Source organism: Callospermophilus lateralis, chromosome 2, assembly GCF_048772815.1.
Source record: "Callospermophilus lateralis isolate mCalLat2 chromosome 2, mCalLat2.hap1, whole genome shotgun sequence".
Classification (NCBI taxonomy): Eukaryota; Metazoa; Chordata; class Mammalia; order Rodentia; family Sciuridae; genus Callospermophilus; species Callospermophilus lateralis.
Genome location: NC_135306.1, coordinates 38,007,014 through 38,029,909, shown reverse-complemented (window position 1 = coordinate 38,029,909; position 22,896 = coordinate 38,007,014). Strand labels below are relative to the sequence as shown.

General features: G+C 48.9%; 1 protein-coding gene across 2 annotated transcripts; it reads right to left on the bottom strand.

Moving 5' to 3' along the window:
- Positions 1–5,845: 5,845 nt before the first annotated feature.
- Aqp3 (aquaporin 3 (Gill blood group)) lies at positions 5,846–11,094 on the bottom strand. Of its 2 annotated transcripts, XM_076843351.2 has the most exons (6): positions 10,987–11,094; positions 7,866–7,992; positions 7,400–7,537; positions 6,928–7,046; positions 6,384–6,601; positions 6,080–6,297 (listed from the first exon to the last, which is right to left on the bottom strand). In XM_076843351.2, exons 1-6 carry the CDS (start codon positions 11,092–11,094, stop codon positions 6,129–6,131), a joined length of 879 nt encoding a protein of 292 aa, XP_076699466.1. In that variant the 3' UTR covers positions 6,080–6,128. The 2 variants fall into 2 exon arrangements, with proteins under 2 accessions (XP_076699467.1, XP_076699466.1); XM_076843352.2 differs by lacking the exon at positions 6,384–6,601 and having other exon boundaries at positions 5,846–6,297.
- Between the last annotated feature and the right edge of the window lie 11,802 nt (positions 11,095–22,896).

The window sequence follows — 22,896 nt, the reverse complement described above, 5'->3', positions numbered from 1 at the left end:
GGAGGCTATGAAATAAGAGTTTAAAATACAGATTAAGCTGGATGCAGTATCGCATGCTTGTAATCGTAAATTTGAGGCTAGTCTAGGCTATTTAGTGAGACCCAGTCTCTAAATAAATAAATAAAAGCACAGTTCTCCTGTCTGACTGAGGGATCTGGCTTTCATGGGGTGTGGCTCAAGTGCAAGGTCCTGGGTTCAATGCCCAGATTGGGATTTTTGCTTTTGCCCTCAAACTTCCTAGAACTGACTCTCTAATCCTATTCATACTACCCTCTAAACCCATGATTTATCACTATTACTACCCTCAACCCCCATCAGCTCCCCTGAGCCCCACAAGATGATGGGATACCCAGCTGTTCCTCAGCATTCTGAGTTTTCTGAAGGAGGCTCAGAGTGAGAAAGGGCCTCCAGCTTCCAACTTTCCATACCCCAGTCTTCCCAAAGATAGCTGACCTCACTTACTTGGAGGTATTTAGGCTAGACTCCCAGGTGCCTTATGCCCCATGGAAGTTCCAAGCTCCTGGAGTGGAAGGAGTCGGCCTAGGGGTGTCAGGTGTCCCACTTCCAAGGCTGGCTGCAAGCTCTCCCTTCCTCACAGTACACAGGGAGTTTACAAGAAGGCATTGCCATCACCCTCACCATCTTTGCCATCTTCACCTCTTCTTCTCTAGTACCTACTCCTCCACCTGGCACTGTGTTGATACATGTTAATCCATTTAATCCTCACCTTATGCAATCGAATCAGGTAGGTACTATTTTACAGATGAAGAAACCAAAGACAGAGAGGTGAAGCCAAGGGTCCAGCAGAAACAGGCTGCACCCTCAGATTGCCTCGCTGAGCACTAAGAATGTTGCTGAAAGCTCCGTCCTTGTCCTCGATGCCAATCCAATATCGAGGACACAGTTGAGAAAAAGGAAAAAGAAGAATTATTGCTTTGCCGGCAAAGGAGAAACACAGGGGACTCCTTTCCCGAAAGCTGCAATTCTGCCTATTAGCAGGAACAGGGGGCTTTTAAAGAGGTGAGTCAAAGGCTACATTCCACGTGTTCTCTCTTGGAGTTGTAACTCACTTGCTAATCTGGGAGATAGTGATTTCTGAGATCCTCTAATACCATCCCCAAAGTCTGGATTACTTCATTCCTATGATGGGTGTGTACTCAGGGACAGATAACTCTGCCTAGGATGGGGAAGAAAGGTAAACCTCTTTCCCCTGAGATTAGAGAGAGGGAGAGATTAGGAAGGAGCAGGGAGAAAGGAAGAGAAAGAAACAAGTCTATTTTAAAAATAAGTGGCAGAGTAACAAGGGTTATATTCAAAGCATAAAGTAGATCACTGTTACAAGAACAGGCAGCCATTGCCTTCTGGGATGTAGTAGAAGCTGGAGCCCTGAAAAAGGCATGAATATCCAGACCTTTCTTCCCCCACCCTCCTGGCTCTCTGATTTTCTAGCTACTCAACAAAGCCAGGTGGAAGCTAGAGGCAAAAAAGCCCAGGTGAGGTGACCCATGGAGATGTGCTGGACAGAGCAGGGAAGAGACTGAATCTGGGCGAATGGAGACTCTCACCTGCCCCAGGCCTCATGGTTTGGACACCGGCATTCTGGGTTCAGAGCCCTGTTCCCTGAGATGTCACCAGGTGCTGTGGGGTGGCAGTGATGAGGGTGAAAAGACTGGACTCTAGTCTGGGCTCTTCTGCATTGCACTGTTCTGTGACCCTTAGTGAGACCCTAGGCTTCAGTTTCTTCTTTACACACACAAAAAGGAGGTGGTCCTTCTTGGCACCTGCCATACCAAGGTGCCCAGGTCATATAGCCTCTTTGTTCCTGCTGCCACCCCCTCTCTTACCTCAAATAAACACATCACCAAAAGCCAAAGCCCCAGGCATGGAGACCCTCTCTCAATTCCTAAGAAGGCCATTCCCAGGTATTGGGCAGATATACCCACTCCTTTCTGCCCCTTAGGACTCAGGTATTCTATTGGCAAGTCCTTTCAGTCTCCCTAAGAGCTCTCTGTCTCTAAGTCTCCTTCCTTCACACTACCAGCATTCCCCAGGCCCTCATCTCAGGGGCCCCACCCCAGGGAGCACTGGTTCCTACCTCCCGGTGAGGAAGTGCAGGCTCTACTTAGGACAGTACCTCCATAGACCCATCCTTGGGGGATCTGAGCTGTCTATGACCTCTGGGGTCTTGTACTGGGAAGAGTAGTCCCTTTTCTCCCCTTCCCACCCCACCCAACTCTACCCCACCCATGTTTCTACAAGCCTAGGGGTGCCCCACCCAGATTTTCAGAAAAACAAAATCGAGGAGAAAGAGTTAGCAAGGAGAGAGCTCATTGCCAGGAATTAAAGAGGAGGAATGCCCTGGGGTAAGTGAGCGGGACTGGGCTGGCAGGAAAGTCAATCACAGGTAGAAGTTGAAATGTGCACTGAGTACACAGAGAGACGTCCTCCAAGGTGCACAGGATATTCACTTAGAGGTACACAGAGAGTCAGGCAGTGGCAGATAGAGCCAGGGACACTCAGCCAGAAGCTCAGAGACGTGAGAATGTAACTCAACATATTGAAAATCAGGCCCACTCAGAATCACTGAGAAATGGACATTGCATATGTGCACAGGGACAGTCACAGAGGCAGATGTGCAAGGAAAGACCAATCAAGCTCAAGTTTCAGGGAGGCTGATTTCAACTGGAGCAAGTCAGAACTTTAAGAAAGCTCAGATGCTTCCCAAGTGGACTGTGGAGAGAGCTTGGTGCAAAAAGGACAGTGATGGAGACTTTGGTGAGCCATGGGATGTGGCAATGCTTCCAAGGGGTAATTCTCTATGACTACCATAGAAAACAGATTACATTGAATGGAACTAATACATTCCCATATTCCTGTAGGAGGTGATGTTTTCTTTCAAGAACTAACAGCCAGAACTGTCAAAGGAAGGAATCACTTGGAGGCCAGGTAGAGAAGCAGGGAGCTTCCCTCCTGTCCATGGAGAGGTTACATGATAGTTGCATGGCTCCAGTCCCCACTCATTGCTCTTGATCCTGGCCAGGCTTTGCCCTTTCTCATGAGATCTGACCCTCCATTCAACATACCCTCTTGCCCTGTACACCCATGTGTAGCACCTCTAATTCCCTCCTCTTCTTCCCAAGAGCCTTCTAGAATTAAAGCAAAGCAAGGTATCACCCCACTCTTCCTCCCTCCCCTCTCTCAGGAAATTCAGAACTGTGGAAGGAATCTGAGGCGGAACAGGATGTTGAATTCAATGATCTTTAAAAAACAGCCTTTAGCATCCCTCCGCCACATATTCCCCCACTTCTGCTTCCCCACCCCATCTCTGCCTCTGCAGGAAAAAGCCTGAGGTGACATTTTTGTGTATTTACCATCCATTGGTCGCTGTGTTAAGTCCTTTTCATGAATTTTTGTTCATTGCTTCCTCCTTGTTAACCCCCAAGTCACAGATAAGGAAACTGAGTTTCAGGGAAAAAATATGAGCACTCCCAGGTCACATAGCTATAGAGAGGCCAAACTGGGTCTGGAATCCAGGTTCAACTTCCCATTAATCATGGCACCAGAAGGCCTCCCGCCAGACTGGTCAGGGTCAACAGCAGAATTTGAAATAAAGGGATGACAGATGACATGGTACACACAGGGGAAGAAAGCAGGGTGGGGGCACCAAAGGTGGGACTGGTGTGGCTGGAATGAAACTGGGCAGCCACATTCCACTCCTAAGGTTTACCCTTTCTCCCCTCAGGGCCTAGGAAAGGGACACTCCCTCTGGCTCTGGTCCCTCCAACATTCCAGACACGCCTCTTGGGAGCTGGGGACAAGGAACAGTTAGAGACCGGAGGTGGAATTGCCTCCTCCCACCCCTACCTCCCAGTCAGAGTCCTGGCTGTGTGACCCTGCATTTGCCATCCACTCCTCTCTGGGCCATGGTCTCCTCATCTGTGAAGAGGCAAGAGGCTTTAGCTGGCTTAGCCTCTATTAAGAGCAGTTCTCCTGTCTGACCCAGGGATCCTTTGGCTTTCATGGGGTTAACTTTGCATGTTGATTTGGGGAGGGAAGCCTTCCCTTGTATTCATGGTGAAACTTAAGTAGGGCCCAATAAGGAAGGCGGAAATGAGAAGAGATTCCTGGGCACAGGTGTGCAAAGCCCCTTATGTCCCTGGGCAGTCAAGGTGCTGGCAGGCCTCGGTATAACCCCAGCCTGACTGATCATAGAGGGGCTTCAAACCCTTCAAAAATGAAGTTGCGAGAGAATGGAACAAACACAGTCATGGTTTCTGGGCTTAGGCAAGTTACTGTAGAAGATGGTGGAAGAATAAGAAAGAGCTAGGGTATCTTACTTCTTGGAGGATTTTTATTAAAATAAGTCAGGAAGATTTTTTTTTCTTTTTTTTTTTAATTTTACATTTTTAAAAGTTTTTATTTGTTCTAATTAGTTATACATGACAGTAGAATGCATTTTGACACATCATATATAAATGGAGTATAACTTCTCATTTTCTGGTTGTCCATGATGTAATCAGGAAGATTATAACCAACAAAGACAAGTTCCCTCTGGAACTTCAGAGGGAAGGCCCAAAGTAGGAAAGCACAGAGCTGGTAAAGCAGTCTGGGATAGGGTGGATGGTGATGGGATGAATAGGGCCAGGGGCCACGTTCTGAAAGCCCTGAATAAAGGGCTTTAAAATACCTCCAGATAGACAAGGAGAACCATGAAAAGAGTCCAGTTTCAGCAAAGGTTTCCAAAAGATCTCTGAGGGCTTCCGAGACTGAAGGCATAGGCCTAGAGGCAGAGAGCCTGCTTAAGGGGGTCATAGCTGAGGTCTGGGTAGAAGTGAAAGAGCTTAAACAGTTACAGGTAGCAGAGGACAATACAGATTCCCAGTCTATTGGTCTCATCCAACAGTGGGGAACTCATTCCCTCAGTTCTCCCTTTGGGCAGCTCTGCATGGGAAATGGTTCTTCCTTCCACGGGGCTCAGCCTGCTTTCCTATGGTGATGTGTGGGTGCAGGGACTGAGTAGATGTCATTCACTATGCTAAATGTGCCATGAAGGATGGAAGCTGGGAATCTTGGCAAAGAGTCAGTCTGACCTCTCGGTGTGACTGACCCCTCTCCCCTTAGGCAGGACTAGAATATGACCCCTAGGGTACCCAGACCAGATTCGATACCCAGCTAGGCACACTGAGAATTTGGGACCAGACATACCACTGGAAACTTTTTAAGCAGCCTCAGAAAAACAGCAGAGCAAAGCTATTTCCACAATTGGCAGTTTTAGACATACATTTTATTGTTGTTGGTTTTTTTTTATAAAAAGCAAAGGAGTCAAGTGAAGGATTAAAGGAGTAAAGACCCTTAAGTAGAGTCTCCCAACCTCCAACCCTAAGACAGTAACATCTACTATATATATTTAAAAAATAAAACAAAAATAAAACATAAGCAAACATGAAACTTGTGACCTGGACGTCCCCTGCCATGCTTATGTTATGACAGAAACATGTTACACAGTTCTTACTCAGGGATACCAGAGATCCAGATCTGAGCAGTGGTCTCCACCTCCAAATCCCACCTCCCCCAAACCTAGAGAAGCCCCACTAAGAAAAAAGGGCAGATATACACACACATACTCAGAAAACACACATATGTGGATCCTCCTTCATGTGGAGCCCATGAAACATGCACACCCTGGCGTTGTCCTCACAGGTGGACACATCGCCTTCATTGTTTTCTCCCTTCCTCTGGGCTCCCAGCACCACTAGGATCCTTTTGGGAAAGTTTGGACAAGCTTGGTCCCTTGCCCTGAATATCTGGGAAACTGTGTATGCGTATGCGCGTGTGCGCACGCGCGCGCGCGCACACACACACACACACACACTGCTGCCATTCTCTCCCTTTGGGAGACAAAAGAATGTACTGGCCCTTCACCCTGTCTCACCTCAGCTTGAGGGTGGTGACCTAAGATCCTATTGGGCAGGGTCCAGTGAAAATCCTGGAGGGGGCTGTCCAGCAGGGTAGGGTTATCAGAGGTTCTTAGCCTGGGAAGGGAATCATGAGGGGGCTTCTAGGGAGTAACCCCTGCACAGTCAGTGGATGCTCAAGGGAAACGGCAGTGAGGGATGGCTGCTGCCCATTCAGACTTGCTCCTTGTGCTTCACGTGGGCCAGCTTCACATTCTCCTGCTCGGTGGAAGGTGGAGGCTGCTCCAGATGGCAGCCAATCATGAGCTGGTATACGAAGACTCCTGCAATGGAGCCCAGGAGTGGAGAGACGATGGGCACCCACCACCAGTGCCGGCCAGTCCTAGGAGACAGATTTACATAGTTAGGGTAGGTGGGGCAGGGCAGAGGAGAGGCAGCCTGGGGTAAGATGGTTAGGGCTGTACTCACGTGAAGACTTCAGAGCCCCAGCCAGCAATGGCAGTGAAAAGGCGGGGGCCAAAGTCCCGAGCAGGGTTGACTGCATAGCCAGAGTTGAAGCCCATAGAGGTGCCAATGACCAGGACCACAAGGCCCACGGTGAAGGCCTCCAGGCCTCGGGGGACAGGGTTGTTGTAGGGGTCAACAATGGCCAGCACACACACGATGAGGGAGGCTGTGCCTATGAACTGGAGAATGGGGAGAACAGGGTGAGGGGAAGCCCACTCTCATCCTCTGGTCCCTCCCCTTCTGTCCTCCATATTGCCTGGAGCTAGACTCCTTTCCCATCCCCTGACCTATAAAGCAATGGCGCTGGTATATTTGTGAAGCTAAGAACTCACTGGGGAAGTCGCAAGCTATAAAAGAAACTGCCACCATGTTCTGATGCAGGGTTCCCCACATATTGAGAAGCCCTGCTGTAGTTAGGAAGTTCTGATCCATAGCCAGCCCCTAAGCAAGAAGAGCCACTTTTCCCTCCTCCCTGTATTCCCCTCCCATGTCCCAAAGCTCATACCTGGTCAAAGAAGCCATTGACCATGTCCAAGTGTCCAGAAGGGTAGGTGGCAAAGATGCCAGCTGTGCCATTGGGGCCCGAGACTATAAGCTCATTGTTGGCGAAGCTCAAGATTGCATCTGGTGACAGATTAGACCCAGAGTGGGTGAGGGCAGAGACCTGAGCATAGCCCCCCTCTCAGGACCAACCCTCCCCTTTCTTCCAGGGGTCTTGGTTAAGCAAAATTACAGCTGTATCATTCTGGAGGCCCAAGGGGTAGGGTGGGGTGGGGTGAGGCAGAGGGCCTGACACTCTGTTGTTGCCCAACTCTTTCCCCTCTTGCCCCCTACCTTGGGGCCTGTGCATGAATGAGTGAGTCATGAGCCTGAGGCCTGGGCAGGCCCCAGCTGTCTGTCATTAAAAGGCCTGGTGCCAACAGGTCCTAAGTTGAGGGAGGATGGCAGTGGAAAAAGGCAGGGTGTGGAAAGCTTACCATAGTACAGCCCGAACACTATCCCAGCACCCAAGAAGGCTCCCAGTGTCTGAGCCAGGGTGTAGATGGGCAGCTTGATCCAGGGCTCACGCGCGAGGAAGCACATGGCAAAGGTCACAGCAGGATTCAGGTGGGCCCCTGAGCAGAGAGGAGACAGACCCTATTATTTACAGCCTGCCACAGTGGGGAGAACAGCCCCCCGACACCACCACATATTCTTCCTCTCTGGCCCCTATGAAAAGAGGCATAGAGAAGGGTTTCTTTATAGAATGGCGGTTGGACTATGTAACAGACTGGCTAGGATAATCTTGGTGAAAGTCAAAGGTTCTAAGTGTCAGTTTCTTCACCCTCCTCTCCTAAGAGCCCAGACAAAGCTGAGGCCACTGCTCTGGCCTGTCCTTGGAAACCCCCTCCTCAATGGGACACCTGGTGGGAACATGGACTGAGGGTGAGGTCAAAGTCTTACCAGAGACTTGTCCAGCGACGAGGATGCCCAAGGTGACAGCAAAGCCAAAGGCCAAGTTGATGGTGAGGAAACCACCATGGGTGCCCCGGCTGAGCACCACCTGGGCCACTGACCCACAGCCAAACATCTGTGTCAGGAAACAGAACAAGGCAGAAAGGGTGAGGCCCCTCTAAGGCCTAATAACACTCATTCCAGAGGAAAGGAGTGGCGCTAGCAACCTCCCCCTGCCACCACCAAGGGTACTGGAAGTCCCTCCTAGAATCCAACTCAAATCCCTTCCACTCCCTGAGAAAAAGAGGACCTACTCTCTCACCCCTCATGTTTCAGTTCTAATCTAACAGGACCCTCGGAAAGACCTAAAAGTAGGTCTATGTCTGGGTGCCCAGAAGATGGTTGAATCATATTTTTTGATTTTTTCTTGAGTCCTAACAGATGGTGGGTATAGGAGAACAGCTTTCACTGTAGCACAGCTTCTGCCCTAGCACTTCTGGCCTGGCCCAAGAAGTGACCCCCAGTTGCTCAGATTGGGGGAAGAGCTCAGGTGGTGACAGAGGGTACAAAGTGTATAGGAGAGGGCCAAAAGTGAGGTGGAATTCACTCTTCCTCAATCTAGGATGTCAGAACCCCTGGCCCTTGCCATGTTCCCCTTTTAGCACCTTCACCTCCTTGACATGTCCCTGTCCCAGTATCCCAGGCATCTTGTCCCAGTGCCTTCTCTCTCCAGCTGTCCTGACCTCTCTGCCCCTGGGGATTCAGGTTTACCACTTATTTGGAGGTACTAAATGCTGGGATCTCAGTGTCTCCTTTCACTGAGACCCAGGACAGAGAAAGTAAGGAGATTAGTTCTAAATTTCTTCCAAGGATGGGGGGATCAAAGGAGAGCAAGGCTCTCAATATTCTGCAAGCACTGAATGTGCTATATGTTTATTCTTCTTGTATAAATGTGAAAATACTTCTGCTCCAGCTGTAATGAGCTGTTGCCCTGATCCCCCAAAGATCTTTCAGCCCATCTGGGTCTCCTCTCTGACTAAAGCTGCTATGCTGACACAGCAGGCAATTTCTGGAACTGTGCTGAGGGCCCAGTTCCTTCTAATGGGTCAGTGCCTATACACTGTGCTGTTAAGAATTTTTATTATCATCCCTCAGAAAGACCAAGAGATAGTGGGAAGTCAGCAGTGGTGATGCAGGGCAAAGGTGTGCAGGCAGGTGAGAGCAAAGATCAGAGATTATGAATGTATTGGGCAGAGGTGGGGGGGGGGCAGGCACGTGAGGGTCTGGGGCAGTGTGCCCAGCCAGGCTCTGGCCTCAGTTCTTTCCTGCCTGAGGCCCAGACCTGGCTCCATCCCAAGAGGTCTTGGAGGGAAGATCTTTCAGAGCCAGTTCCACCACCTTGGGACTAATCTTCCTCTTCCTTCCCCACCTCCCTGCCCCCAAGTTCTTGGTAAGCACTCCCCCACCCCCACGGTACTAGGACCCTCCAAAAAGAGGGGCTTCCCTCACTTCAAAGACAACCCCAATTCTGTTATCACTAGCTCTAGGTCCCCAACGTACAGAGGTATAGGAGGCTTTCATCTACCTGCTGGGGGGGGTCCCCTGTTCCAGCCCCTACTGTTATGGGCAGCGCTTGAGGTTCTGCTTTTCACTGACACCTGATGCCTCACATCTACCTGAGCCTGAAAGCTTTCTGCACAAACCTAACACCCTCCTGTTGTGGTCTGGGATAAGCCAAATGATCCTGGGGCTCAGCATGGGGAACGACTGCTACCTTGCAGGGGGGAGGGTTTCAACTGAGACTTGGGAAAGGATAAGGAGTTCCCTCTATGAAAATGGAAACACACTCCCTTGTCCTGGCTGCTCCAAAACAGGTGGCTGGACTCATGAATCAGAAAGGGAGTGGGGGTTCCAAGGCAAGAGGGTGATAAATGCCTCCCACTACTCCCTTTTTGGCACAGGGAACGAGAGAGAGAGAGGGGAAAACTGATAGCACTACTAGTCTTATGAAGCCAGATATAAGTATCTAAGCCCTCCACTCCCCATGGAGCCTGCTCCACCACCATCACCACCACCACCATTTGGAGTAGGCTTCCCAGAGTCCTACTTGCTCCTAGCTAAGCTTCCTAGTCCCCAGGGAGCTAGCTAGTCTGCATTACCTAGGAGTGGGGTTAATCCCAGTAACCCACCCACTGCAATAGAGCAACAGAGCTCAGAAGAAAACAGGTGTGACCATGTGAGTGACTGAAAATCAGAAAATAACTGGGACAGGAAATGAAAACCATAACTGTTACATCTGCCAGACCCAAGAAGTGCACAGAGAACCACCCAGGAAAAACCTGAGCGAAGCTAGTGTAATCGAGGAGTAACTGGGATTGAGGAGAACCCCAGACAGGGGTTCTCCCTCAGAGATCCCATGGCAGGCATAACTCACAGGGCCAGCAATCTTCTGCACAGAGACTGACAGCTTCTGCCTAGGTGACTGATAGGATCTGGGAGTCACTTGGCAGGAAGGGAGAAACTTTTAGTAATCCCATGTCTTTTGCATAAGGGCCCAGCTTTCTTCCATAGCTTCCAACCAACAGGACCTTTCTTCCTACTTTGCTGTCTGCAGCTTATGTGGCCTGCGCCCTCTGCCCCCACCCCTTGGTAAACTGTCCTCACTTCACTGCAACTTTTGGACTTTCTGAGGCTTAATTATTCATTAGGGGCCAGACACAGGACCCAAATAATCTAATAGGGGTCCATTTGCCTCTATCTTCACTGCCTCACAGGGCTCGGACTCTGGGAACCAACCCAAGGAGACAGGAGAAGGAGTGGGAGGTCCCATTCTGTAAGGGTGAGTCGTCCCCCCCCCCCCCCCGCCCCCAAGCCTGTGCTGGGTCACCACTGGAAGGGTAAAGAAGCAGAACTGTCACTGGGGAGTAACAGCTGTCATTCTGGCAAGAGGCAGAACTGTCAGAGCTGGGGTTACAATTGTGGGGAAGAGGGCTTTCCCTCGGGATGAATCCTGGGGGTCAGAGCTGGAGAATGGCTCAGGGCTATCTTGAAACACAGCCCCTCTGGTGAACAGGGGATTGGGACACGCCAGGGCTGGAAGGAAAAGAGCTGCCTGGCTCTCTCCACTCACCACGAGGATTAGGGTCCCCAGGCACTCCGCCAGCGCCTGGCGAAGCAGCCGGTAGCGGATGTGAAGCATCTCCCCGCAGCGGGACACCAGCTCCTTCTGTCGACCCATGGCGGGGCAGGCGGCGGCGCTATCCTGCGGGCGGGCGGCAGGCGGCGGGTGGCAGGCGGCAGGCGAGCCTAGCACTTGGCCTGGAGCGCCGGTGGCGCCCTTTATAAGGCACGCCAGGGACAGGGCCACGCCCTCCCGGACCCCGCCCGCTGAGCCCGGCGCAGGGCGGAGTAGGCAGCCACCACCCACGGCCTAGCCTGGGGGTGAAGGTGGTTAAGGGACTTAGGGCGTGAGGAGATTTGAGGGTGGGTTAGCACCCACCCTTAGGAGAGGGAGTGTCATAGGGACTGAGAAGACTGGGGGCTTGTAAGAACTAGGAGGTGTGGTCTAAGTATGTGTGGAGGCAGCTTGCAGGGCCACTGGGGCAGGGACAGAGGAGCTGCCAAAGAGACCTCCTGAACCATGAGGTCTCATGATTAGCTGTGTAGACAACCCACTACTTGGGGTGACAGGACACGTGTTAGAGAGGAAAGGAACCAGCCCCAGCCCTACCTATGACTGGACCCAGGAGGTCCTCAGGTCCAGAGGGCTAGAGGGAAGAAGCTGTGGACCCCAAGTGAGAAAAGATCTTCTCACAGTCCAGACCCGGGTAGGGACACAGAACATATGTTCGGAGTTCCAGTCAGAGGTCACAGGACTTCTTTTTAGTTCTATAAGAACATGTCACTTGCTGCGTCTGTTGACCATCTGTGTCCACACTTACTGTAGGTCCTGTGTGCCAAATCATACTAGCTGGGCATTCCTTGTGGCTTGGTTGAACATGGCCTTGTGAACTGAACTTGACACATGTGTACATGGGTTCACTATTCACATGATTCCAGAGGCTGAGGTGCAGTTGTCTGGACATGCCACACATACATCTTGCCAGCCAGGTGAGTTCTATTGTTTGGTTTTTTGGGGGGTGGGGGGAGGGCAGGGTACTGTGGATTGAACCCAGCAGGGCTTAACTACTGAGCCACATTTTTTATATTTTATTTAGAGACAGGGTCTTGCTGAGTTGCTCAGGGCCTTGCTAAATTGCTGAAGCTGGCTTTGAACTCTTGATCCTCCTGCCTCAGCCTCCTAAGCAGCTGGGATTACAGATGTGTACCACCATGATCAGCTCAGAATTTTACTGTTTTTAACCCTCTCCTCTCCCATTCTGGAGATCTACAGATCTCCCAACCAAGTCTATCACTTTAAAGAGACTGAAGGGATGGTGATATAGCTCAGTTGGTAGAGTACTTGCCTCAAATGCACAAGGCCCTGGGTTCAATCCCTAACACCACACACACAAAAAAAAAAAAAAAAAAGAGAGAGAGAGATTGAAGGGTTGGGGCTCAGAGGCAAAGTGCTTGCCTAGCATGTGGAAGGCACTGGGTTTGATCCTTAGTACCACATACAAAAATAAGCAAATAAAATAAAAGCATGCTAGGCTGGAAATGTGGCTCAAGCTGTAGCACGCTCGCCTGGCATGCGTGCAGCCCGGGTTTGATCCTCAGCACCACATACAAAGATGTTGTGTCCACCGAATACTAACAAATAAATATTAAAAAAATTCTCTCTCTCTCTCTCTCTCTCTCTTTAAAAAATAAAAAATAAATAAAAAATAAAAGCATGCTGTCTATCTACAACTATGAAAAAAAATTTTAAAGAGATTGAACTGGCCAAACTATGTGACAGCTCTATCTGAGGGGAGATCATGGGGAAATATTTGTGCCATAGATATATATATTGGAAGGTAGGTACTGGGGATTTTAACCCATGAATGCTTTACCACTGAGACATATCCCCAGTCCTTTTTTATTTTTTGGAGAGAGGGTCTCACTGAGTTGCTGAGGCTGGCCTTGAATTTATGATTCTCTGCCTCAGCTTCCCGAGTCCCTGGGATTACAGGCATGTACCACCACAACTGCTTTTTTTCCTTCTGTGCTTGAGGCTGAATCCAGGGGCTTATACATTGTAAGCATGTGCTACCACTGTGCTACATCCCCAGCCCTTATGCTGCATTTAATAATCAGGAAATTGGCCTGAAGTTGTAGCTCAGTGATAGAGTGCTAGCCTAGCATGTGCAAGACCCAGGGTTGGATCCACAGTGCTGTAATAAAAAGAAGAGGAAGAGGAGGAGGAGGAGCAGCAACTGAGTTCTGACAGCCTGGGCCCAAAGCAGGACTGAGAGAAAATAACCTGCTCTCATCCATGATCTTTGGCAGCATTGTCAGGGGAGACCAAAGAAACCACATTTTCCAGAGGGACTTAGTCCATAAGGGCCCCGGGATTTGTCCCTTGAGGAATAGCTATCGGGAGGAATGGCTGTCAAAAGTGAGGACTCCCAGACCCAGGGGCAGTTCATATCCAAAGAAGTGATGTTTAGAAAAATATGCACAGGGTTGCTGGATATGATGGTTCATGCCAGCAACTCAGGAGGCTGAGGCAGAAGGATCACAAGTTCAAAACCAGCCTGATAAACTTAGGGAGACTCTATCTCAAATAAAAATAAAAAGATTGGGGTATAGCTCAGTGGTAGAGCACCCCTGGGTTCTATTCCCAGTAAACGCCCTCCTCAAAAAAAGAGCTGGGTACAGTGTGGCATGCTTGTAATCCCAGTGAGGAGGCTGAAGCAGGAGGATGGCAAGTTCAAATCCAGCTCAGCAATTTAGCAAGGCCCTAAGCAACTTAGTGAGACTCTGTCTCAAAATGTAAAAAATAAAAAGGGCCAGGTGCGATGCACATTCCTGTAATTCCAGTAACTCCGGGGGCTGAGGCAAGAGGACCTCAGCAATTTAGGAAGACCTAAGCAATTTAGTAAAACCCCGTCTCAAATATTATATAAAAAGTGTTGGGGATGTGCTTCAATGTTCAAAAGTGCCCCTGGGTTCAAACCATGGTACCAAAAAAATTTTTTTTTAATAAAAAATAAATAAAAAGGGTTGGAAATGTGGCTCAGTAGCTAAGCGCACCTGGTTCAATTCCCAGTACCAAAGAGAGAGAAAGAGAGAGAGAGAGGTAAAGAAATACACATATAGACCCTGAGCTCAGCTCACATGCTCATAGGATCCCATTTCACATAAGAAGCTGGCTCACACATATACGGAACCCATATATGAGGCTTCTTACAGCCCTTGGCCCAGAGAGATGCACCTTTTGAAGACACTCCTCCCTAGGCTAGGAGGCCCCATGGTGAATCAGGGAACCATCACTGAGTGCCTGCCCACTGGCCCTATTGCCACCCTGTGACTCAAGATGGAACCATAGACTCCTGGTGCCAGAGCTCCGACCACAGGCTATGGGAGTGGGGGGAAAACCTCTTTCTAGGCTACCCTCTCTGTTCTCCTCCCTATGGGGTGCCTCTCAGCCCCTCACTGGCTCAAGTGGGGTTTTTTTGCAAGGGCAACACAGGGCAGAAATTCCTTAACACGGAAGAAAGAAATGGGGAACCCAGTCCATAGCACCACACCCTGTCACATTCTGGGCCTGCTGATAGCTAAGTGTGGCCTGGAAAGTAGAGCAGGGGAAAAAAAAAACAGGGACAGCTCTGCCACCAGCAGGCACACTCAAGGTCCCTGCATACACATGTGTTTGTGCCCTAGGTCTCTCACATACAACTATGAATTTGTATTGTCTTGTTCACATTAAGTAGCATTTATTTACTGCAGTTCTGGAAATTGAACCAAGAATGCTCTATCACTAAGCTAATGCCCAAAACTTTTTTGTTTTTTATTTTGAGACAGAGTTTCACTAAGTTTCCAAAGTGACCTAGAACTTGCTATTCTTTTCCCTCAGCTTCTGGACTTGCTGGGAGTATAGACATGAGCCACCATGCCTGGCTATATCAAGCAATATTTATTTAAATGTGTAAAACTACACATACTAATCTTTGTGTGAATGATGTCTGTGGCTGTCTGTAATCCTGGAGCTGCAGTTGACCATAGGAGCATCTTTGTGACCCACCTCCAGTTGATGCAGCCCCATATCAAGGCACCTGGTTTGGCAAGTAAAGCAGGGGTTGGATCTCAGTACTCTAGATCCCCTTATCCCCTCAATTAGGGCCCAACATATAGGACCATGATCCCATATACTCTAACAACTCATTCATATACATAACTATGGTGTACACACATGTTTACACATGTATGTATGCCCATTAGAATGGTTAGGGTTGGAACTGAGAAGGTGTGAATGGGTAGGTCTTCATGCTTCTTAAGAGATGAAAGGACACACTTTTTTTTTCTTTTTCTCATCACAACATCATACATGCATTCTGTATAACGATGAGGGTCTCCTTCCATCTTCCGTGCAACTCCCCTTCTCCCTCTTTTTCCCTCCCACCTCTCTTCCCTATTTAGTGGTAGTCTTCTTCTAATGCTCTTCCTCCCTATCCCATTTTGAGTCACCCCCCTTATATCAGAGAAGATATTCAGCATTTGTTTTTTAGGGATTGGCTAACTTCACTTAGCATAATCTGCTCTAATGCCATCCATTTCCCTGCAAATGCCATGATCTTGTTATTTTTTAGTGCTGAGTAATATTCCATTGTGTATAAATGCCACATTTTTTAATCCATTCATCCATTGAAGGGCATCTAGGTTGGTTCCACATTCTAGCTATTGTGAATTGTGCTGCTATAAACATTGATGTGGCTGTGACCCTATAGTATGCTCTTTTTAGGTCTTTTGGGTATAGTCCGAGAAGGGGAATAGCTGGGTCAAATGGTGGTTCCATTCCCAGCTTTCCAAGGAATTTCCATACTGCTTTCCAAAAAAAAGTGTGTCACATTAGATTGGATAGAGAGAAATGATGGTAGGGGAGGGGAGGAGTAGGGGAGATAGGAAGGGCAGCAGAATAGAATAGACATTATGATTGCTGTCTGTATATAGGTGACTCAATGTATGTGATTCTGCAATCTGTACAATCAGAAAAATGAGAAATTATACCCCAATGATTCAAATGTATGAATTGCCAAGATCATTGTAATGTCATGTGCAGCTAATAAAAAAAAAGAGAGAGAGAGAGAGAGATGAAAGGACCTTGCCTGGAGGAGAAGAAGGCTGCCATGTTTTCCAAGGGCCTCTTATTCCTGTTATCCCTTCTTGGGTCACCTGGCATGGAGACAGGTTAGGGGATGCCAGTACAAAAGTGCCAGGCTGGCCTGAGTATGGAGCAGAAGTGTAGCTGCCTCACTATGCAATTCTGGGGGCATCATTCTAATTGTAGTGGGTGTGTAATGCCTTCTCTGAAGCAGAAGGAAGAATCCATAATGGCTTCACAGAGAAGAGGCAACTTGGTGAGGAGGCCTCAACCCTCTGAGTCACACAGGTTACCTGGAACCCTTTAGGCTCCCTCTTGTGCTTTGAAGGAAGGTCAGGGCTGAGTACAGGCTGGGCGCCAGCCCCTCTGGGAACTCTGGGGAGGATGCTGATGAGGAGGTCCCACCTCCTCCTAGGGCATCTTGAGCAAGGTCTGTGTCTCACCTGGGCTGGAGGCTGAGCCAGGGAAGGGGCCAGGGCAGCACATCCTCCCGTGGGAGGCCATGACTCCTTTAAGGTCAGAGCTGGGGGAGTGGGTTCCCAGGTAAGGGAAGGGCTAAAGATGCAAGTCTCAGCCTGCTGGACCAGAGGGGCTGGCTGGGGCCCTTTAAGGGGTGGGGGTGACACACCCTTCATTTCCTGCCCCCCAAACTCTTTCTGCCTGAATGAAAACAGCCTGAACCAGCAAAGAAGACAGGGGCCTTGCTATCAGTGAGTCAGAGATGTGGTGGAAATGATAGAGAGCAACTCATTCTGGAGTCCCCCCCATGTCTCCCCTAACCCCCTTACCTCTTCTAGAGCATTAGTGGATGGGAGAAGGACAGAGCAAAACAGATATACATTTTCAAGTGTAGAAAGCACTTCCTCCAACTTTGCAAAACAACCTCCAGAAGTAGGTGTGTTTTCCCCATTTCTCAGATGTACCCAGCTGAGGTTTGGAGAGAAGACACCTGCTAAAGAGTATTGAACTGAGATTCAAACTCTTTGGGGATGGGGAGATGGTGAAGAAGGCAGAAGTTAGGGGCCACAGGGGGAACAGTGAGTCAGGACTCAGAAACCTACCGAGCTCTTCCATGCTCTGCCCTTTCCAGAATGTGTCCCCACGCTTAGGTCACTGTTAGACACTATTATTGTTACTGGTTTCAAGGGTGGGGGGCTGGCTCTGAACTAGAATGGGGAGTGAACAGCAGAGATGAATCACCCCATTATGAGCATCCCCGGACTGAGGGGTGGGCAGGCAGCTTCTCCTCCTGCACCAACCTAGTTACCCTAGTCTCCAGACAGGGGAGGTAGCCCAGAGCCCATGAAGGAGTGCCTTGGGCACCTCTGGATGGATCTTCAGTTGGACCTTAAGAAAATCTCCCTCTGGGTTCACTCCCTGGTGTCCCTGAGCTTCCCTCAGCAGTCTTTGATAGGTTAGGATAGTGGAGGGTCATAATAAGGCAGCAGAAGGATGGGACTGAGGTCCAGACCCCTTGAGGAAGGGCCTAGAATTATAGAGATAATGCTGATAGGGCAGAGGCCTCTGAGGCTTGGCTTGGCCACCAAGCAGTCAGGTGACCCAGACTGCTCTCTTCCTGCACCCTTCAGAATCTGTTTCTTCATCAGTCATATGGAGGTTTCAGTTATAGGCACTCCCAGAGCCTCTGTAAGAATGCAATAAGATTGACGATATTTCAGGCTTTGAACATTGTACCACGTAGTCAACATGCAAGAAAGGTTCATGTGAAAGTTGACTCTAACCAGAGCTGCATTTCCTCCTGTGCATGCTTAACTAGGTGTGTGCATGTGTGTATCCATGGGGGTCCATGTATGCATCTGTGTGCCCTTAGGGGTCTGTGTGTATACCCATGTGTGCCCCTGACTGGGACTGGCCGTGGGTTTGTAAAGGCCAGAGATGGGATATGGGGATGCGTTGAGAGGTCTGGAAACCAACTGCCAGATATTTGGGTCATCCCCATGCCAGCCTCAGGGGGAGGGAGTCAGTGACATGTAATTGACATAGACCAGGCCATCAGTGAAAACAGGCCTAGGGTGTCTGGAGAGCTCTGGTTCACACCTCAGGGACCAGATCCCTGGAGTTCCTGCTTTCTGGTTTCCCATCTCCCTCCTCATGAGCAGGAATAGGTTACTTCAAAAGATGAGAGGTCAGGACCTGAGATCAGGGAGGAAAGGAGAGCTCACAGGTTTCCTGGGAGGCCCAAACGATAGCTGTCCCTTATAGACAGAAAGGGAGCATGGAGCATCCTTTGAGCCAGGGCAGTCAGAGGGCTTCCTAGACAACATTTGGCTGGGCATTTTGTGGAGGTGAAAGACTGCTGGACCAGGCTCTAGCAGGGTGACTATCTGGGCACGAAGAGGGCAGAGAGGATAGGGAAGCCCAGGGCTCTCAGGAAGTTCTCACAGGTACTGCTGCAGCTGGAAGTGGGGATAGGGAAGCCAAAGAGGCAGAGCCTAACTACCTATACTTCAACTTCAGCATTTTAACCATTTTACATCAGGGTTCTGAATAACATTACAATTGGCAATCTTTCCCCCACTTAAAAAAACGTGGCTAAGGGCAGCTCTGAAGTTTTTAAGCAGGGGAGTGACTTAGTCTCCATTTGCCATATGAAAAGTCTAGCTGCTGAATGGAGGATGGGTTGGAGCGGGAGAGACAGCAGCCAGGAGCCTGGGAGAATATCATAAAGGAGGAAAAGAGGCCAGATGCAGGGCAATATCTGTAGGGAGGGAGAGAGGTGTGAATTTGTGATTTTGAAAGCAGGCAAGGAGGGCACATTGGCGAGAAACTGAAGAAGTGTATGGTGAGCAGAATCGTGTAGACAGGAACTGAACCTGATGCGGGGCCAGGAATTAACTGGATAATTGCCTTCTGAAGGGTCTGTGGTCTAAGGGCAGCAGGTGTGCAGTGCGGGAGAGGATCTGAATTGGGCATGCCGGAAAGGTGATTAGTATGTGTGAGCACCACTCTCCCCTCACTCCAGCCCAGTCTGACAGTTAATTATAGGGCAGCCACTAGCCACCCGCCCAAGGGAGAGGAGTCACAGGGGAACGATCCAGGGGAGGGGACAGGGTGCAGCAGGAGTCTGCAGTCAGGAATGACTTTTTGATGGTCTCCAGTTCTGGGAGTCAGTGGGAACTGGGCTTCAGGAAAATCCTATAAATGGAGACATGGTGGGGCTATGTTGTGGAAAAAAGTTAGGGAAAAGCCAGGACGCCATCTGAACTGTTGGTGGACAAGTGGAACAGGGGCTAGATCAGTCAAAGCCCCAATCTTGGCCTCTTAAGTCTTTGGGAGACCCAAGCCCTGTCCTGCAGGTTTCTAGTCTAGCAGAATAGTGGGGCACTTGGGTCCTGCTTTTGAGGGGCTTCTAGCCAGGGAGTAGATTTCTAGTCTTGATCTTAGGTAGACCAGAGCACTCATTCTCCCACTGTCTTTCCCTAATCCTGACCCTGCTCTGATAGGTCTTGTTGATAACAGCTGCAACTCAGACCCAACTCTTCCTCACCTCATCCTTAGGCCCACAAAGGCCAGGCTTAGCAGCAGCTGCTACAGCTAGAACCCTATGATTCTCCGCAGCTCCCCATACGTATTCCCTGTGTGACCCTGAACAAGATTCTACACTTCTGTAAGCCTCATATAAACCAGAAAAAAAAAAAATATAATCCCCACTCACGTCTGAGAAGCTGAAGTGCCAGAGAAGGAAGTCTCTTTCTGGAATTGGTACACCCTTCTTTTTGGTTCCCCTTAGTTCTACAGGACATTCTCCTTTCCCTCCTTACTGTGGAATTAAACCCTGAGATTCTTTACCACTGAGCTATATCCCTAACTCTTTTTATTTTTTTGAGACAGGATCTTATTAAATTGCTTATGTTGGCCTCAAACTTGCCATTCTCCTGCCTCAGCCTCCTGATTATAGGTATGGACCACCATACCTGTCCCATAAGGCAATCTGAGATAGGTCCTTCTCCCTCTCTGCTGCAGGGGTATGGGCAGGTTAGTCTATCCTGTGGAGGTTAGGAGTGACTCACATGCCCCAGGCAAACTCTCCCTTATCACTCACAGGGATTAATCTGTGACTCACAAAGCAAGTACCGGATGTTGGGGGGTGGCATGTATATCAAGGGGTGGCAGGTTAGCCCAAATCTGATTTAACAGGTCAGGGACTGAGCAGTCCTCAAGACTTCATTGAATATAGCATGTTGCATGGACCCATAGGCTTTAGGGTCTTGCTCTTTTTCTTTCAAAGTAAGAATTGGGCAGAGGAAGAGTCTTCACTTAAAAGGATTCTGGTTTGGGCTGGGGATGTGGCTCAAGTGGTAGTGCACTCGCCTGGCATGCATGCGGCCTGGGTTCGATCCTCAGCACCACATACAAACAAAGATGTTGTGTCCGCCAAGTACTAAAAAAAATAAATGTTAAAAAATTCTCTCTCTCTCTCCCTCTTTCTTAAAAAAAAAAAATAAATGAATAAATTCATGATTCTCCTGTCTCAGCTTCATGGTGTGCCACCATGCCTGGCTGAATATAAAAAAAAAAAAAAAAAAAAGGATTCTGGTTTAGAGGTTGTCAATACCACAGCCAGATAGAAGGACTCTTTGAGAGCTCACTAAACTGAACTAGAGAGGATTAGAAGATCAGTCAGAACTGGGGGAACTGGAACCCCAAAATGGGAAGATTTATTTTTAGCTAAGAAAGGAGACCAGGATTCCTACCTCCCATTTGAGAGGTTTTTCTTCTAACCTGCTATCCAAACATGGAGGTTTCCCTTTTTTCAGCAAACCAGAGCTGAAGGCAAGAATCTACACACACTAGTGTATGTGTGGCCACCCAGCACATACACAAGACAAATCATGCCACATGTCAGAGACTCCCACCCCATCCACATTTACCTACAGAGTTAAGTGCAGGAGCCAGCAGAAGCAGGCACACTATCCTGTGCACACCTACACATAAATTTTCCTGACAGGCTTCTCTCTTTCCCTTTTCCTGAAGCTCCAGCTTCTGACCACCATTCCCAACCCTCCTGCATCCAATCCTTCAGCCAAAGCCAGAATACCTTCCTACTCTAGAGCCTCAGTAGACTGGGATCTGAATGGTCAGACATCAGACAAATTCATGAGACAGAAGTAAGGAGCCCAGCCTCCTCACCTACTTCCCTGACAAAGTCTGAGGAAAACAGGTTGGAGCTGCCACGTGAGGGGCTTAATGCCAAGCAGGAGCAGAGTGCAGGAAGGAATGGTTTCTGAGATTTCAGCCCTCTTCCCTTGCCACATGGGGCACTTGACAAAACCATTACAAGCCCATTCTATAGGTGGAGAGACAGCCCAGCAAGGGGAGTGACTTACTCAGGACCATATTAGGAGGTAGCAAAAAGCCCACAGCTCAGGGCTAGGATTGTGGCTCAGAGGTAGAGCGCTTGCCTAGCATGCGTGAGGCACTGGGTTCAAGCCTCAGCACCACATAAAAATAAAATAAAGGAATTGTGTTCACCTACAACTAAAAAAATAAATGTTAAAAGGAAAAAAAAAAAAAAAGCCTGTAGCTCAGACCCCTGATTGGTACCGGTGTCTGCACCTCTTAGAGCCAACTGCTCTAACTCTGCCTGGGGTGCAGATCCCCACCAAGATAATCTTGAGTTGGATTTGTGAAAGGGTCTGTAGCTGCTCCAGGAATGAAATAGGATGGTTTGAAACAGACTAGCAATCATTGGCTCTCCCCAGAGCCTTATGGAGAAACTGAAGAAAAAGTCCAAGGAATCCCCAAGGTTAACAGACACAAAAGAAGAGCCAAGAGCAATTGTGGCAATTGTGGACCCTGAGCTGCAGGGATCTGTAGGGATGGGGTCATTTCTTTTGCTTAAAAAAAAAAAAAAAAGCCTGGCACACTAATGATTATTTTAAAATGAACACATAAGCCAGGAGTGGTGGTGCACACCTTCAATTCCAGTGACTCGGGAGGCTGAAGCAGGAGGATCACAATTTCAAAGCCAGTCTTGGCAACTGAGCAAGACCCTATCTCAAAAACAAAACCAAAAAACATATAGCACATAGACAGATATAGCCAACCAATTTATTCCGTACCCCATTTTCAACCTTGGGCTGAACTGTCTCTCATGACAGTGACAGGTCCATAAAGTCTTAACAGAGTTCTTTTGTGTGGGCTGGGGACAGCTCACGTGGTATAGTGCTTGACTCACATGCCCAAGGTCCTGGGTTCAATCCCCAGCACCGCAAAAAAAAAAAAAAAAAAAAGTCCTCTTGTAGCCTCTCATCATTTTAAGAACAGATATTACAGGCCAGGCATCAAAGTCCTCCCATGACTGGCTCCGCCTTGGAGCTTGTTCTTTCATCTACTCAGAAGGGAAGGTTAACTGGTATACCCATACATAAAATACAGAAACAACACCTAACTGTGCCCAACGCTTATTAGACACTCAATAAACATAAACTTTTTATTTTCTTTTTTTAAAGAATTTTTAATATTTATTTTTTTTAGTTTTCTGCGGACATAACATCTTTGTTTGTATGTGGTGCTGAGGATTGAACCTGGGCCGCACGCATGCCAGGCGAGCACGCTACCGCTTGAGCCACATCCCCAGCCCCAAACTTTTTATTTTCTTTCAGGCTGCTTCACCATCACTATCCCACCTGCTCTGGGAGAGTTCACAAATGATTTCTATATCCTTGTGGCCTCTATCTGCTTGGCTGGGTGCCCCTTCTGCCCCTTCTGTTTCCTAATTGAGCAAAGCCCTGTACTAAGTGCCATGAAGAAAACCAAATCTGTGTTCAAACA